Source organism: Convolutriloba macropyga, chromosome 13, assembly GCF_964194025.1.
Source record: "Convolutriloba macropyga chromosome 13, txConMacr16.3, whole genome shotgun sequence".
NCBI lineage: Eukaryota > Metazoa > Xenacoelomorpha > Acoela > Convolutidae > Convolutriloba > Convolutriloba macropyga.
This window is the reverse complement of record NC_134480.1, coordinates 35,124,307-35,141,518: the sequence shown is the minus strand read 5'-3', so window position 1 is coordinate 35,141,518 and position 17,212 is coordinate 35,124,307. Positions and strand designations below refer to the sequence as shown.

At 35.4% G+C, this 17,212-nt stretch overlaps 2 protein-coding genes across 2 annotated transcripts; both read right to left on the bottom strand.

Annotated features, from left to right (window-relative positions):
- Positions 1-32: 32 nt before the first annotated feature.
- Positions 33-11,218, bottom strand: LOC142352316 (vesicle-associated membrane protein 3-like). The gene is made up of 2 exons (XM_075404848.1): positions 10,919-11,218; positions 33-2,562 (listed from the first exon to the last, which is right to left on the bottom strand). The coding sequence occupies exons 1-2, from the start codon at positions 11,042-11,044 to the stop codon at positions 2,332-2,334; spliced, it is 357 nt and encodes a 118-aa protein (XP_075260963.1). The 5' UTR covers positions 11,045-11,218; the 3' UTR covers positions 33-2,331.
- A 98-nt stretch (positions 11,219-11,316) lies between these two features.
- LOC142352314 (vesicle-associated membrane protein 3-like) lies at positions 11,317-16,415 on the bottom strand. The gene is made up of 3 exons (XM_075404847.1): positions 16,143-16,415; positions 12,549-12,678; positions 11,317-12,213 (listed from the first exon to the last, which is right to left on the bottom strand). Exons 1-3 carry the CDS (start codon positions 16,253-16,255, stop codon positions 11,977-11,979), a joined length of 480 nt encoding a protein of 159 aa, XP_075260962.1. The 5' UTR covers positions 16,256-16,415; the 3' UTR covers positions 11,317-11,976.
- Positions 16,416-17,212: the final 797 nt, after the last annotated feature.

Sequence of the window (17,212 nt, the reverse complement as noted above, 5' to 3'; positions counted from 1 at the left end):
CATCCCTTTTGGCTTTCAAGTTGTTGAAAAACTCGGTGGCTAATAATTTGATTTCAGCGTACATCATTGATATTTTGAATTATACAAATCATAATAACATCTAAAATATAGAAATTCATTCTCACTAATCTCGATCATTGCAATTAGAAAATGGATCGCGTGGAAATACAAAATTTATCCGAATTCAGTTTTACAGCAAAACAGAAGCTCCAACTTTTTCAACAGCAGATTTTCACAGACAGTATTGTCTTGATGCGATGATTGCATTAGCACAGTTCCTTTATCACAAAGGGGAAGATGAGGAATTGGAGGAGGGCAGGTTCCACTGTGAGGAGGAGGAATAACATCAACCCTTAAGATCAATTATAATATTTTTGGCACCATGGGGTAAATGGCAAAGATCTTCGAGTAATTTCAGCTATATATACCAATATTTAAGTTCGGATCTGTTTCCTTCCTCGTCAACATTAAATTTTTGCTTTCATAAGCTTACATGAACCAGCATGATTTTGAATTAATGCACGAAAATACATATTATTTCGAGTTTGAATACTAAAAAGTATCTGATTGGTTTACTCAGTGATGGAACTACACAAAGTTAAACTTCCAGTAGATTGTTATAAGTATATATCATAAATTTTCCAATTTCACCCATTCGTTGGAGGAAGAAACATCACCTTAACTCCTTTATAGCTTTGATAGGAACAATCTATTATTTCTAAAGACACTGCTGTTTTGCTGTTTGCTTTCATTTTTTCAAATAAAATTAAAACGTCTACTCTGAAGATAATCGAAAACTCAAAAAATGATACTCTCATAGACCATCAAATATCCAAACTAAACCGTTAACAAATGATTTTCAAACCGCTTTTACGTCACAATGCGTATTAGAGCATGAATTTCCCATCACAATGGTAGCACGCTCTACTATATTACACATGTGCTCGCAAAATTACGTTGAGAGAGGTAGTGTGCGTATCATTGCGTTGGAAAAACTGAATGGAAAAATGGGAGAAAATGGATAAAAAGGAGGAAGTTCTGTTTTTTCAATTCCCTGTGTATGTTTTCCTTCTTGGTGGAGTAATACATATACTTAGTGGGGTCTAAATAGATACAAAGGCGAGGAAAAGAACGAGCGCAGAAAGGAAATGGAGCGACTAAACATGCCAGTATTGAGAAAAGAAGGTATTCATTCAACATGCTTAAGACCAAATTGAAGCTCCATATGAGCAAAATGAAGTTAACACTAATATGTACGCACGCGCTAGGATGATTTAAGACCAAAATAATGTCAAATATCTTTCGCTTTTGTATCCTCCGACTACAATTTACCCCAAATGAAAATACCAAAGACAACAGAGTAACCTTCTACGGCAATACATGTTATATAATGACAGAATAGCTTCAAAAAAAATCTGCTTGATTTTACACAAATAGTCAAAAACTTCGAGTCCAATTTGATTACATTGATTACGAGCAAACAGCATATCTTGTCCGCACAGCTAATCATTAAGGGTGTAGATATTTTAATCTCATCGCGAATTCCGCAATTTTCTATATCAATATTTCTGTAGTTAACTATTAAGCGAAATTATATACAAATGGACAAATTAGACTGCAGTAGTTTATTAAAGCCGGTTAAGTACGTTTCGGGCAATAAAATGAGCTTGGAATGAAATAAGAGGTAATAAGCACAGTATTCAACAAACAATTTCGGCTCATATAGCATTCGAGATATTAGACCCTTTTTCAATTTATCACTCCTTGGTAACTTAATCAATAGTGCTCTCTAATCGAAGCCGAAATTATAGCTTCCTTAACCTCCCAGTGAAAGCTCTGAATGTATATTTACTGATTGAATTCCTTTATTTCACTGAGATGACGTGGTGCAGAAGAGTAGGAAGGAATACAAGTGTAGCAAACGAAGGATGCATTCTGATATTGTGATAACTATGAACACTTAAAAGCGAGAGGTATATTATACACAGATCAAAAAGTCTTCAAAATATTGCAGCTTGATCTAGCCTGGGGGGAATATAAACACAAAATTCGTACGAACTTGCAATGTTACTACAATAAATAACATCAATTAATTCAGATTTACACGTTCATATACAGCAAATTCAAAAAAGACTGTGATAAAATAAAATTGACATTTTAAATGGAGCAAATGCATCGTGCCAGACAGTTAAAGACTCGTTTGTCACATTTTCATTATAGTAGAACAGAAAGTGAAAGATGATTTTTGTCGCAGTGTTTTCTGTAATGTAATGCTCTGTAGTGAAGAGATCTATTACGGCTCTCCATATGTAGCAATGGTAGTCGTAGCAATTATCCTTTGGTGAAGTAGAGAGCAGCCAGACCAATTACTAGCACAATGATCACTCCTAAAATGATCATCATCTTCATGTTTTTCCAGAACATCTTTGACTTGAGCTTTCCTGCACTCGTTTCAAATTGGGATGCACCGGCCTGCAGAGCGTCTGCCCTCTCGTCTAACTCTGAGAGCTTTTGATCACGTTCCAGCACCTTGTCCACGTTAACTTTCATTATGTCCACAACCTAAGCCAGCACACATTCAAACGCTAGTACATCGAAATATATTGAAAGTTTCAACCTAGGCCCAAATTGTACAATAGCCACATAACTTGATTAATGTGACAGAATATTTTGATGATTGCGCCAGCATTAAAATCGATTGAAAACGCAATCGAGTTTGCAGACTCCAATTGTTTCAGCAGTTATGGAAAGTAGATATGAAATGTCCACCATGTTTGACTGCTACAAAACATTCGTTCAAAGACATAGGATCTTTCCCGTTTTTACCCCTTGCCACGTTATGCACCCTGCTGCTTTTGCGAATAAATTGCGCTCACTATTCTGGTGGGAATAACCGCGAAAGATCCGAAGATTAATATATCTATAATTCGCGTGATCATCTTTAGTATCTAATCATAATTAAACGTTGCAGATTCTTAACGTTTTTTGCAGTTGTACCAAAAAATGATCCAAGAAACCCTTTCAAGTATAAACTGCTCCAAAACTACATATTCAAACAGAAGTCCACAACCCGTTCTAAGTTATGTCCAGAAGCTATGGTATCCGACATAAAACGTCTGTCAGAGTTGCAAGCTTTGTATAGTTTAGCAACTTTTACCAAAAGCTAGTCAAAAGGACAGCTTCAACTATAAATTGCAATCAATTTGTCAATCAATAAACTCGAAACAAGCAGCACTGATTAGTCAAGTACGGTTTTGCAACATTATGAAAAAAAAATCTCCCAGCAGTCTAACAAATGTCCAGAGGCTATAGTATCCGACATACATCGTCTGTCAGAGTTGCAATCAAGCTTAGCATAGTTTAGCAATTTTTACCAAAAGCTAGTCAAAAGGACAGCTTCAACTATAAATTGCAATCAATTTGTCACATTGTCATAAAACAAACAAACAGCACTGATTTGTCAGGTACGGTCTTGCAGCATTATGAAAAAAAATCTCCCAGCAGTCTATTTAACAAATGTCCAGAAGCTATAGTATCCGACATACATCGTCTGTCAGAGTTGCAAGCAAACTTTGCATAGTTTAGCAATTTTTACCAAAAGCTAGTCAAAAGGACAGCTCCAACTATAAATTGCAATCAATTTGTCAATCAATAAACTCTGAAACAAGCAGCACTGATTTGTCAAGTACGGTTTTGCAACATTATGAAAAAAATCTCCCAGAAGTCTAGCAAATGTCCACAGCCTATAGTATCCGACATACATCGTCTGTCAGAGTTGCAAGCAAGCTTAGCATAGTTTAGCAACTTTTACTAAAAGCTAGTCAAAAGGACAGCTTCAACTATAAATTGCAATCAATTTGTCACATTGTCATATAAAACAAACAAGCAGCACTGATTTATCAGGTACGGTCTTGCAGCACTATGAAACATAGCTGGCAGATTGCCAGAAAATAGCCGCAATAGATTCGTAGATCGGCAGTCTAAAAAAAACAGTAAAAAAGACAGACCAAAAAAATTCGTCTTTTCATTGAAGGCTGATCTGTTATACTTTGACTAAAATTCTGTATAAGTTATTGCTGCATCTATTAGCTGATCTCAAATAACCTTCATTTAGAGTGATACACACCCATTTGACCTTATCTCTTTGAATTAAAGTAAATAAAAGTCAATTTCAAAGTGAGGAAGTCATTTTTGAGAGTGAGGTAAGTCAAGTGTGACCAAAAATTTAAGCACGCACATGAACAAAAAAACTCGCTCCACTAAGAGCGAAAAATGCCGTCACACATGCAAATTCAGTTGAAATTGCATGAACGAATGAACAAAAAATGGCTGTGACGTCATATGGTCGTAACAAAAATCATGACGACGAAATGAAAAAAAACCAAGAGAAGGCCAATAATAGCCTCAGCTATCGCTGTGCGGCTATTAAAAAAATCTCCCAGCAGTCTATCTAACAAATGTCCAGAAGCTATAGTATCCGACATTCATCGTCTGTCAGAGTTGCAAGCAAACTTTGCATAGTTTAGCAATTTTTACCAAAAGCTAGTCAAAAGGACAGCTTCAACTATAAATTGCAATAAAGTTACCACACTTATTCAAATAACGCAACACAAGCAGTCCTGATTTGGCAAGTACAATCTGTCGATCATTTTGAAAAACACCAAAGCGTAGTCAAGAGAAGTTAACGCCAGAATCCGTGGATAATTAACAGTTTTCAAAAACGAAAAGACTCGGTATTGTGCATTTGAACAATATTCCACACCCACATTCTTAGCTGAAATACCAGAAAAGGCCAGCAGTGATGGCAAAAAACAATAATGGGTAAATCAAGCTTTGTAATTCAAAGCTTGAGATACTCTCAAATTATTAGACATAACATATATACCAGTCAGGTTAATACCAGTTTGTTTATTTTTTTCTCCGACTAGACTGTGTAGAAAGTGAACCGAGTAAGACGTTTGACATAGTTGAGAAAGAAGCCAACATTAAATCATAAACCAACTAATGTCGGAAGAATTGCTCTCGAACGACAGGCGGGATTCGAATCACTGACCTCCCGATACATAACCAGATGTACTGACCACTCGGCTATTAGGCCCTTGTTTTTGCTATGCTGTAACCAACTTTATATTAGCAACAAGCTTCACTTCGGAGTGAGATCAAAATAGATCACTTAAAAATGAAGAGTTAAAAGTCAAATAAGGTTCTGGAAGAACAGCGCAACATGGTCAAGCATAAAAAAACAAACACGTTTACAATAATTGCTACGAACTTCGTTCAAGTGCAATTAAACAACTTAAGCAGAAAATTAAACGAGTCGGTCAAGTAACCCTGACACCATTGAGAACTAAAAAACAGGATTCTGAATAGCTCTTCAATTCAAATTTCCAACCAAACCTCAAGCATAAAGATCTTTCAAGAAACAAAGCTTTGATTCAGCTTGGTTAACCCCTAATTAAGAATTTGGATTTTGCAGATTCAAATAAGATATTTTGAGTGTTTCATCGAAAATGCTGTCATTTGAATTTTTGTCGCGTGATCCGATGGTTGCAACTTATACGGTAAGCTCAGCATTTGATAACGCGGAAAACACTAGGCAAAAACAAATGAACTAAAGGACAAAGTAAAAAAAAATAACATAGCTGGCAGATTGCCAGAAAATAGCCGCAATAGATTCGTAGATCGGCAGTCTAAAAAAACAGTAAAAAAGAGACCAAAAAATTTGTCTTTTAATTGAAGGCTGACCTGTTATATTTTGATTAAAAATCTGTATAAGTTATTGCTGCCTCTATTAGCTGATCTCATATAACCTTCATTTGACACACACCCATTTGACCTTATCTCTTTGAATTAAAGTAAATAAAAGTCAATTTCAAAGTGAGGAAGTCATTTTTGAGAGTGAGGTAAGTCAAGTGTGACCAAAAATTTAATCACGCGAATGAACAAAAAACTCGCTCCACTAAGAGCGAAAAATGACGTCACACATGCAATTCAGTTGAAATTGCATGAACGAATGAACAAAAAGTAGCTGTGACGTCATATGGTCGTAACAAAAATCATGACGACGAAATATAAAAAAACCAAGAGAAAGCCAATAATAGCCCCAGCTATCGCTGTGCGGCTATTAAAAACATCATTTTCGTCGAAACAGCTGTAAAATTATATTGAACAGAAATCAAACTAACACCAAAATTTGCGCAAAACCAAATGCCAAAAGACGAAAAATGCAAAACGCAATCTCACTTAGAAACTTAAACCAGTAACCATTTTATGGTATACAATACGAACAACGCAAACCCCGTTTTTAAATTGCATTTAGCACAAAGTGACAAAAATAAAGAGACAAGTTAGTAACCACAAATGAAAGCAAGATTCTAAACAATAGTTAATGGCGTTTTAGCCATTAACGTAAGTTACAAAATGATGATCGTGAAATGAAAGACAATTGAAAAAAAAAACAGTATCGAAGATAAGAACTTTTCGATGAAAATAAAGTATAAGCAGATTGATACGATTCCTCTAGCAAGCAGCTGGGAGCTGTCATCAGTGAGTCTACTAAAGTCGGAAAGAACGAAAAATCATCTAGCAAATTTGAAGACAAAAACAGTTTAAGAGTCATAAAAAGCAAATCATTGACCTCAAACAAAAGTTCATCAACGGCGTCTTAGAAAACCCAATGGTCCTTTTTTAATGAAAATCAATAATAAAGAAATTTGGAAACAGCCAATAAGGTAGAACTCAATAAATCACTAAGATTAGAAAACAGTCAAAACAAACTTGATCTCAAACAGAATATAGTACATTGATGGCTTTTTAGAAAAACTCGATGGTCCTTACATTGAACAGTAAGTCGTAATAACACCAGAAAAACAAACGATGCGAGCCAGAAACAGGGCAAACAAAAACATGGTGTCGAAGAATGAAAAACAATAAGTTATCGACCAAAAGCATCATAAAAATTCAATTGGGCTTAGTTGGGAAAAAACAATGATACCTCATTTAATGAGTCTTTGATAATGAACTTTGAAAAAGCAAATAGTGGCAGAGCTCAATAATTCACTATAATTGGACGAACGGAGTCAAATTATGCTTCCCCAGTGAGCCCAATTGTACACTCAATACACAAAAAGACCCAAATTTCAGTCATGGGAAGAATAAGCTGTTCCAAAAAACATTCAGTTTTTTCACTCATGCGCTTTATAAACTACCAACAGGATCTTTTAAGGAAACTAATTGACAAAAAAAACAGAATTTACAACAAATACGAGTAAAACTCTTCAAAACATAGCCAAAATCACAAAAATCAATCACTGTCTATTGATTCTCTGTCTAAATATTCTCTAGAATCCAAATATTTGTCTCCAATCTTAAAGCAATTTGAAGACTTTACGCTTTACTACTCCTTCTTTTTCTCCCTTTAATATTGTAGCGTTACCTAAATCACTATTCCAATTTCGCTTTACATTGACATGTAAATGTCGCAGAAGAGTGAAGATCTTGAAAAAGATGACTAATCCAAATCCTTTAAAAAACAATCCAAATGCTTTCAAAATAATTAATTCTTACAGAAAAAAATATTTCAAATCCTTTCGAATGAGAAATGTACGATAAGACTAATAAAACAGTCTCGCTGTTGGATCGCTAGGTTTCTTAAAAAATGTCCATAATTTAAACGTAATTGCGCAAAATATCTAGAACTGGCGTAGAAAAATAGTCGAGCATATAGTTCCTCCCCACTAAGTGGGATCAGAATCAACTACGAAAATCAAATTTTAAATTAAGAGGGAAGCTTAAGAGCTTAAGCTGAAGACACTTCAACACTTTCTGACTAAATAATAAAAACTACGAAAGAAACTGCGATTGGCTTGAGTAGTAGCCAACAGGCTTGGGGATACCAAAACTAGGGGCGGGTTAAACTTTGAGGATTAAGAAATACCCTTCACACAAATGTCTCCAAAAGTTGCGATCTCATACCTAGAGACAAATAAGGCGCAAGGCTCTAAGAGAGCTGCTCGGCCTCAAAATAACTCTCGTACTTTCTCTTTATCCGGTAAAAGGACAAGAATTTTAAAGGGTCAAACAAATCGTTGATGCAAAAAACTCGCACAAGACCACCGGACTACCATACTTGTAAAAAACTCCATTTGAGAGCAATTAATGACGTGTACATACGAAATGAGTTGCATTTTCAAACAATTTCGAACAAAAATGATCGAAGACATTTGCTAAAGCACGCGATAACCTCTGCCAACCATAAGCAAACTTTGAGCTATGGGGATACCTGGCTTGGACTAAATATATGAAATGTATGTAATCAAAAAGGCTACATGTGCACAAACCAGGATAAACTGGCGGTCAACTTTCCTTCATTAAAAATGTGTAAAAAATCTAACAAACAGTTTTATGTACCAAAACGTATCAAAAAGAAATATTCTTGTCACTTAAAACCAACTGGATACAGAAAACTAAAGGAGCGCTCAGAAGATAAAATGTCAAGAAGATACAGAAATAGACCAAAGTCATTTCTTTTTATTAATTGATGAGATGCTAGATTTCTCTGCAGAATCCGTATAACTTACTACTGCTTTTATTAGCGGCTCTCAAATAACCTTAAACTAAGGACACACACACTCACTTGACCTTACATCTTTGAACTATAGTAAAGAAAAGTCAATTTTAGAGCGAGGAAGTCATTTGTGAGTAAGGTAAGTCGTATGATTAAAACCTTATTCACGCGAATGAACAAATAAGTCATTCCACTAAGACTAAAAAGGACGTCACCGCACGCAATTCAGATGAAATTTTAAGAACGAATGCTCAGAAATGGTCGAAACAAAAACCTGAAGAAACATAACCGAGGAATTCCACAAAAGACTCCACGTAGAAAACTGTGAATCCTCACTGACCTGAACTACCTACTTGATTACACTAAACACTTTGAAATTAACAGGAAAACTTACGTGAGAAAACAAAATGACAAAAACAAAAACATCTGATAAAATATATATCAAGGTACCTCCAAAAGTATAGGTATAAATTGGTAACACAAAAACACAGGTAGTTCGCAACAACAAGATATCAACTAAAAGGCAATCTAACAGGCTCATAAAAAACTCAGGAAAGAACTCAGCGAAGTGAAAATTGAAGGCAACGAATATTTGGATAACTTTTAATTAATTTTTCTGCTGAATCAGTCATCCGAGCAATACTGATCCAGCATACTGGATCCGTCATCCGAGCAATAAAGATCCAATATTTGGATAACTTTAAATTAATTTTCCTGCCCGATCAGTCAACCGAGCAATAATGATTCTTGCCGAAAAAAATTTTAAAATGAAAAAGCATTGAAGAAAAAAAAATAAATTCTTTTTAACATATTTCAGTAAAAAGCCCCTGTCTAGCTGTCAAGTGAAGCAGCACCTATAGAAATCCTCTTAAAAAATAACTGATCATGACAAACCACCTCGAGAACCAAAAAAATGGAAAAAATAGGCAAAAAAATTGAAACATAGCCGGCAGGTTGCCGGAAAATAGCCGCCGTTCACGTGCTTGATGCAAATCGGGATTAAAACAAAGACAAATTGGCCAATTTTTTTTTCTGTTTTTCAGTGTCAAAAAGTTTGTTTTTTTTTCAGTGCCAAAAGTTTTTTCAGTGATTTGGCGTGTAGTTTCAGTTGGATTCTAAAACTATACTTAATTCATCTTCTATACTGAAAACTAATAAGCTTAATACCAATGTCAGCTAGCTAACAATAATAAACTTTGATAACCTAAATCTCAATGACTTATTGATCGGGCTTTATCGGTTTAACCCGTCTCTTTTGATCTTGATCTTTCGACTTTGACAGTATTCACCACATTGCGCAATTGAATACGTGAATGAATTTAAATTCCATTCAGTTGAAATAAGTGAAAGTAAATCAGATTTCAAACGTGAAAATCGTGACTTATGTGAAACGAAAAACGTGATCGAAAGGTAAAGCGAACCAAATAAAAAAGAGAGCACCTAAATAATAGCCGTTGAGAGGCTTAAGGCGGCTATTAAAAACAAAAACTTGAAAATTTGTGCAAATTTTCTCAATTTTCTTTAAAAATAACTCAAAATTATAACTTATCAAATTGAGAGAGAACCAAAATTGCTAGAAGAACTGATTTTCCATTCAAAACACCCCAATGCTATTCAAATTTCAAGGATAAAACAATTGCTGAAAAAACATTGCAAAATGGTAAAAATAGCTATAAAATTTACACCAAGTGTGTAAAATTCGCTTCACATGGTCAAAAAGCCTTCAAACGCACTTTCACGTTTTTTTTTACCACAATTGAGCGAAACGCCTTTGACAGCAATAGTTAGAATTCAAACTATTAAAACTGCTTTTCGCGCTCTCTCTCTCTCTCTCAAATAATCGGCACGGACAAAAAACTACTCTAAACTCTTCAGAAATTTGACCTAAACACTTTTTCTCGCATTTTACTTCCTGTTTCAAATACAGTCCAATGAAATTACCGATCAAAAAAGACGCTTCACAAATACTCCTCTTCGACTCGTAAAAACCAAGAGAAGACCAATAATAGCCCGTTATTGCTTTGCAGCTATTAAACAACAGGATTGAAAAAGCGTACAAAAAGCTACCCTCAAATTCTGTTTCCCGAAATAAACGCTTTTACAACATTTAGAACAATTTGAGAACTACATTTGCTATTAAATTCTGAGACTTTTGCTTTCCTACGTTAGAATATGCTCTTCAAATAATGTTTCAACACCTTAGCAGTTTTTTTTGTATTTGTAGTGGCTACCCCAATCTTCTATTAGGCCACACAAACCACAATTGATGCAAAAACAAGCATTAGTCTTGACACGTGTATGAAAACAAAATTCTTTTTACGGGGATAGGAAATTGATAATCATGATATTTACCTCTTCCACTTGAGCCTGGGTCTGTTGGAAGCGCTTTGTAGATCCTCCCTGAGGTCTGGGTTGCTGACCTCCAGGTCCTCCGGGGGCGGCTCCGGGACCTCCTGGTGCTTGGTTGGGCTGAGACATTTTGGATACGGAATTAATTCAAAGACAACCTTGTGTAGTAATAGCTAATTATAACTATTAGGAGGTAAATGCTGATTAGCACCACGTTAGTTTGATTCTGCACAAAATATCCTCTCGTTTATTAGGCTGAGTTCTGCTTTGTCACAATTTTCACAAATATCTGAAAAATGTTTGAACCGTTTTAAGATACAAGTTTGCAAACAACACGTGTTGCCGCTTCAAATTGGCATCCAAAATAACCAATTACATATATAAGCGGTCGATTTCCCAAGCACTACTGTAAACTTTAATTTTTGAAAGCTTTATCCATGACATAAAAAGCAGTTACCTCTATTATGTTTCCAGTGAAATTATAACGGATTTAAGCTTAATTTAACAAACCAATTTGCATGGTTAAAAACTAAATGTAGCGTAGCCAATTTAGTTGCTACCACTGACAAAATTCATAGGGTAGACTAATACGTTCACTTATACTTCTTACGTCTACAACCTTCACCGTAAATTTCCGTTTATAACAATCAGCTAACAGGCAATGCCTTAGAGAAAAACAAACAGTGGAAATCATCAGCTAAAAATAGCTCGTTGATAAACAAAAGGATAGCTAGAAATTAGTAAACTACTGTGGTCTAAAAATGGTAACATTGTACAAATGTTTTCAAGATTATCTGTGTTTATTTAATTGGTTAAGCTCGTCAGTTTTTCATATACCATGGTAATGTTGAGCAGTCAAGTAGCCATATAAATTAGAATATCTTGATTTTTAGGTTTTCAATTTGCTGCATACACGTTACATGAAATGCATGTTTTTTTTTTACAAAAATTCATAATACGGCAGCGTACACAAAGCTAAATGCAATAAAATATTGCCATTACGTTTTTGCATGTCTAACTATACATTCAATTATAATCGATAGGAAATAATGCCTTGGTGTTCAAGCGAGTTTTATGATAAGCACCACAACTAAAATGGCAACGCATGCAATCACAACAGCCGCTATAATCAACTTCCATTTCATATTTTCCCACCAATATTTCCTCTTTAGCTTCGTGGCATTGTCCTCAAACTGTTGGGCGCCGTCTTTTAGATTCTCTGCGCGTTCTTCTAATTCGCCTAATTTCTGATCTCTCTCTAGTACTTTATCCACGTTCACTTTCATCACATCAACTATCTTTCATGCATAATGCCAACATAGATACCGTCAAAGTATCATATTTAGTGTCCACATATAAGTTATCAACTATTACGTGATCAATTATTCAGTTATTTGGACCTTTCACTTCCTGTTCGATAAAAAAATGTTTCAGATAAAAAATGTTGCAGGTATCATAAGATTCACTTTAAGTTGGCTTGATAATTTACCTCAAGATTCAGTGGAAAATTGTACAACGAAATTTTTGAACAGCGGCGTTGATTCCTAAACCTAATTTGATCTCAAAACCTAAATTCAGGCGATAAATGCCATCTATGTGGCATTAATGAGCAGCTCTAATGTAGTAGTAATACTTCGTCAACATCCTCTTGTCTTTGCTTAACAGTGCGCCGTTGCTCTTTAGGAGGCGGCGGAACACTTGCACCAGAGCCTGTGCCTGTCGAGCGGCGCGAATTCTCTTTAGCACCGCTTGTCATTAGTTTCCTGAAAGCAATTATTAACAAGCTGCGTTCAAAATTCTGATTTTGGTCACACAACATGGACGGTAACCCCTGCCATCTAATAAGACAACCTTTGGCAAAATATTAAAGCATAAACAATTGGTTTGAAGGACTACAAAATCCTGCAATAGACATTTTATAAATATTCACCAATACGACATTCACGAGCAAATGTTGCATCATGTCCGAATAGGTACAGACTACCATAAATGTATAAACTATCATACGCCGCTAAGCGTTCCAATGTAGCTTTGCTTTGCACACATTGGTGCAATAAACTAATGAGTCGATATTAAAAAAAAGCAGTCGTGGGTAAAACAACCGAAGATTGGAAACAATCCAACCAGTTGTACATGCATGTAGCGGAACAAACGAACTCAAAACTCATCAACTCCGTCACTCGTTTAGTTTAAGACACTATCTCCCGTTGATGTCCTGTCGTTGAAACTTGTCAGGGGCCAAAATTTAAAGGACCACAGAGTTTAAATTGTTACGCTCTTCAGCCACTATTAAGGTGGAGAATGGAAAATCAGCCAAATTCGTCACACTTTTGAAAGCTTTGATTTCAGATCTTTCCTCAACTAGAGCGTTGCAGAATCGACGAGAAGTTATTCAGCAATAAAAGCATGGACGGGGAGAACTTTATGCTAGCCTCAATTTTTTGTTCAGAAATCGATTAGGCACTACTTAAACCTTATGATTTTTTATAGCATCCCAGACTGGCATATGTGGCATCGAATTAGAGCCCTCTGCGTCTAGATTTTTACTAAGAGAAATTTCAGGCGTCGCTCCTTTTGGGAAACGTTTTCGAACGGCATTTCACATCAAAAAATTTGGGCCAGAAATTAAAAATCACGAGCATTATGAAGGCAACTCCATTTGAAAACAATTCGGAACTAGTTTGGTCATTAATTCTTTATATACGTTTTTTTGTTTAAAGTATGTTCCTGTTCAGTCAGTGAAAGAACACACATATGTGGGAGTGTTATGAGCATTATCACACACTCAGTCAAACTACTACTAAAAGTGGCATTTTATTTTAGCGTGTTACGCCTCAATTATTCAGAGTGCGGTGTGAAAAATTTGCCGAGAAAAACTTTTAACGGCCGGGTGAAAAATTTGCATTCTCTCACTTAACGTTTTCAAATGTCAGTTTTACTTGCTAAATTGAAACCCCTAAGATTCAAATACTTTGCCCTCATTTATTGTCCTATCATAGATTCTGTCATTTATTACAATAGCATGCTGCCGGTGGCTAATTTGTTCGTTTTTTTCCCAAACGGCTCTTTGCTGCGTTTAATAAATTTCTGTCTCTTCTTCACCATTTACCTATTCATACGCTCTTCACACTTTGCTATAAAATTGCCAAAAACTTGATTTTTCTATTTGTTAATTGTGTCTCTTTGTTACTATTAGCCACAATCAAACTGATTACGACAAATTAAGCAAAATCACTTTGCTGAAGTGCAGAGTAAAACGGTGAAACAGATAATGGCTTCAATCAACTTGTAGTTCTTTTGACCACATTTAACTTCTTTTTAATAACTTGCAACATCAAATGAAGTTAACTATCAATTGGAAGTAAAATAAAATTACCGTAAGATTAAAATTTTTCAAAGTCCAAAAAGCTATAAATAAAGACCGTATGACCTTATGAAGAACATGAGATCCATCAGTGACACAAAAATTTACTCTATGCTGTTACTTTATGCTTTAAGTAATTTATACTGGTATGAAAGCAAACTTTTTGTTAGAAATTTTCAGCAAATTAGCGAGAAAAATAGAATAAATAATGGGGGAATAATGAAAGGCTATATACTCATGCATTTTCTGTTTCTTTCTTCTATCTTGCATAATAAAACAGTTGCTCTTCGCAGAAGCCTTCTTATTTTGTTGTCAAGTCACATGTTTTTCTGCACTATCATTTCAGATATGGGGATATGATGCATTGAACGATTGTGAATGCTCACGTTGGAACATTCTGTTGAACGCACCGAGCCAAACGAGCCTTCATTTTGTTAGAAAAATCAAAATTCTCTCACCAGATTAGTAGCAACCCAATTTTAAAAAACTTTTTACAGGGAATGGATGATCAAAAACATTCAGGCTGAGTAGGTTAATCCAATGGCAAGGAAACATTTTTCAATGGCAGAGAACTATTCAGAATACCTTAAAAGTAGGTAGGTTTTATATTACCGAAAACAAAATTACATGCAGTTGCTAAATTACTTTGGAAAGCAGCGCCAATATTTTGATGCAATTTATTCCTTCTAAAGTATTCCTTCTAATTTATTCCTAAATAAGTAATTGATTTCAGATGCTTCTGCAAATCGGTAAAATAATCAGGAGAATTCAAATACTAGAAATATGAAACATAACCGACTAACGTCGGAAGAATTGCGCTCAAACGATTGGTGGGAGCTCGAGTCTATGACATCTTGCTTCAGTCGGGGGGGGGGGGGGGGTCATACTTGCTTCAGAGTGGTCATACTCTTATTCACTTAGGGGGCTTCAATTGACGTGATTAGAGGTTATGATATTACCAGTAATAAAATCTACTGAAAAAAACGACAACAATTTTGGTACACTTTCCTTTGACGCACTTTTTTATTGAACTGCCATCACTTGAGTTCGATTGCTGACACTTGTGAATGAGAGAAATTTAAATCATTCAAAACGAAAAATTCAGGGGCTCAAAGACACCCGAAAAGTGAAAAACGTCAAGAGAAAAATTGCTGAACATACGAAAAGGCACTAAATATATAGAAACAAACAATTTTAAGTAAGGAATTTGTGGAGGGGGTCGTGGGTAGTATGGGGGTATGCATAAGAGTAGTTGATAGGAGGCCGACCTTTTCAACTTTATTATCATCAGAAGTTCCGAGTTATTATACAATTAACTAAGCTACTATTGAAGTCCAATGTTCCAAAACAGAGATCAACGTTCAAAAACACAGGTAGATGTTTGAGATGAAGGACATCAACATTCAAGCCATGAACCAACTTGCGTCAGCAAAAAAAAATCTGTTTAATGCCAATACTCCTCTATGAGTCCTAAAAAGACCAAAACGTTTACGAAGCTTGCTTCAAACTTCGTTTGAGAGCAATTAATCTACGCTTATATCCTATCTCCGATAATTCAGTGAAAATCGATACTTCAGTGGATTCAACATCTGGATGCCAGAAAACAATGTGACGCCAACCACAAACGGGTGGGTGGACTTATAAATGTGTGATAAATTAACAAATTAAGTGAAAACGGGTACTTGAAAAATTAAGCAGCTTCATTTAAGTCAGAACTTCTATTCAGCTTATTGCTGAAGCCAGAAATGCATTTCTTGTAACCAAGCCTTTCCCCATCTTTTGAAACCCATATTTAAGGCATATCAGAACATATAGCTCACAAAAAGCAAATATAATTCATCTTATCGCATAAAGATAACTTACGTTCGTTCTTTAGCTCGAACATTCGAGCTCTGAATGATTGGTACAAAGGGTCGTATAACACTTCTTTTTCGATTAGCAGAATCATTCTTCAGTCTACTAGGTCTTTGTCCCATGCAACTTAGTTCTCATTAATAATGTTGATCGTCTTTAATATTACATTGCTTTGAAAAGTCACGGTTATTACACTGCAATTACTGCATTAGTGCAAAACTACAATCATGCATCTAAAGACTAGGCAAACAAATATTGGATATGTTCCCTTTATGCCCCCCCCCCCCGCACGTGTTAATGGGGGGCATACAGGAAAACACTCCAATATCGTTCTTTCTTTCAAACAAATTCTGATGAAAATTGCTGGTGAAAACCAGAAATTCGACGATTTGGAGAATTTAGGTTTCGTTAAATCGTTTAACTTCAAAAGAACCTCAAATTTTAAACTATACCCAAAATAAAATTAGGAAAAAGCTTTTTATAAAAGAATACCACGCACAATTGTCATTACTCTACAATATAATACTGCAAACATTATTTAGCAACCAGGACTAAAGCAACCTTTAGCTTTTTTAGGAGTTATCACTCGCACAGTTCTAGCTGGAATGTACTCTAACGACGGGTCCCGGTGACTATAAGATGACGGAAACTTGTCATTTATTTCGTTAATCCCTTCCATCAGCTCTATGAAACGGTGTAACCTCTCTTTTGACAGAAAATTTAGGAACATCCGTTTCTTTTTCGAAGCGTTTCCTCGTTTTAAAAACATTGTTATGAACGAATCACTTTCATTGGCCGGCAAAAATGTTAATTCGTCAACTTCGTCGAAACGTACCAAAAACGGCACAGGTAACGAACATTTCTGATCTTGTTGTCTAAGATTTTGGCAAAAAAGGAACCCTCGCATTCCAACTCCAATCAAAAAATCGTAGCGTCCATTTTCATCCTTTTGGAAAACAGGGAAATACTGAAACCCGTAAAATGGATGCTTCGAAATATCAGCAAGCAACTCATAAGCTTGTTCACACATTTCGTCTAGGCTCATAATTACGTCATAATTATTGATCAAATACTGTTCA

What these genes read in the sequence shown, in the direction of transcription:
- LOC142352314 (XM_075404847.1), bottom strand. Translation starts at nt 16,255, where the DNA reads ATGGGACAAAGACCTAGTAGACTGAAGAATGATTCTGCTAATCGAAAA. An exon ending in GTTCGAGCTAAAGAACGAAC is followed by an intron (nt 12,679 to 16,142) that starts GTAAGTTATCTT and finishes AATTGCTTTCAG; the next exon opens with GAAACTAATGACAAGCGGTG. An exon ending in GACAAGAGGATGTTGACGAA is followed by an intron (nt 12,214 to 12,548) that starts GTATTACTACTA and finishes TATGCATGAAAG; the next exon opens with ATAGTTGATGTGATGAAAGT.
- LOC142352316 (XM_075404848.1), bottom strand. Translation starts at nt 11,044, where the DNA reads ATGTCTCAGCCCAACCAAGCACCAGGAGGTCCCGGAGCCGCCCCCGGA. An exon ending in CCCAGGCTCAAGTGGAAGAG is followed by an intron (nt 2,563 to 10,918) that starts GTAAATATCATG and finishes GTGCTGGCTTAG; the next exon opens with GTTGTGGACATAATGAAAGT.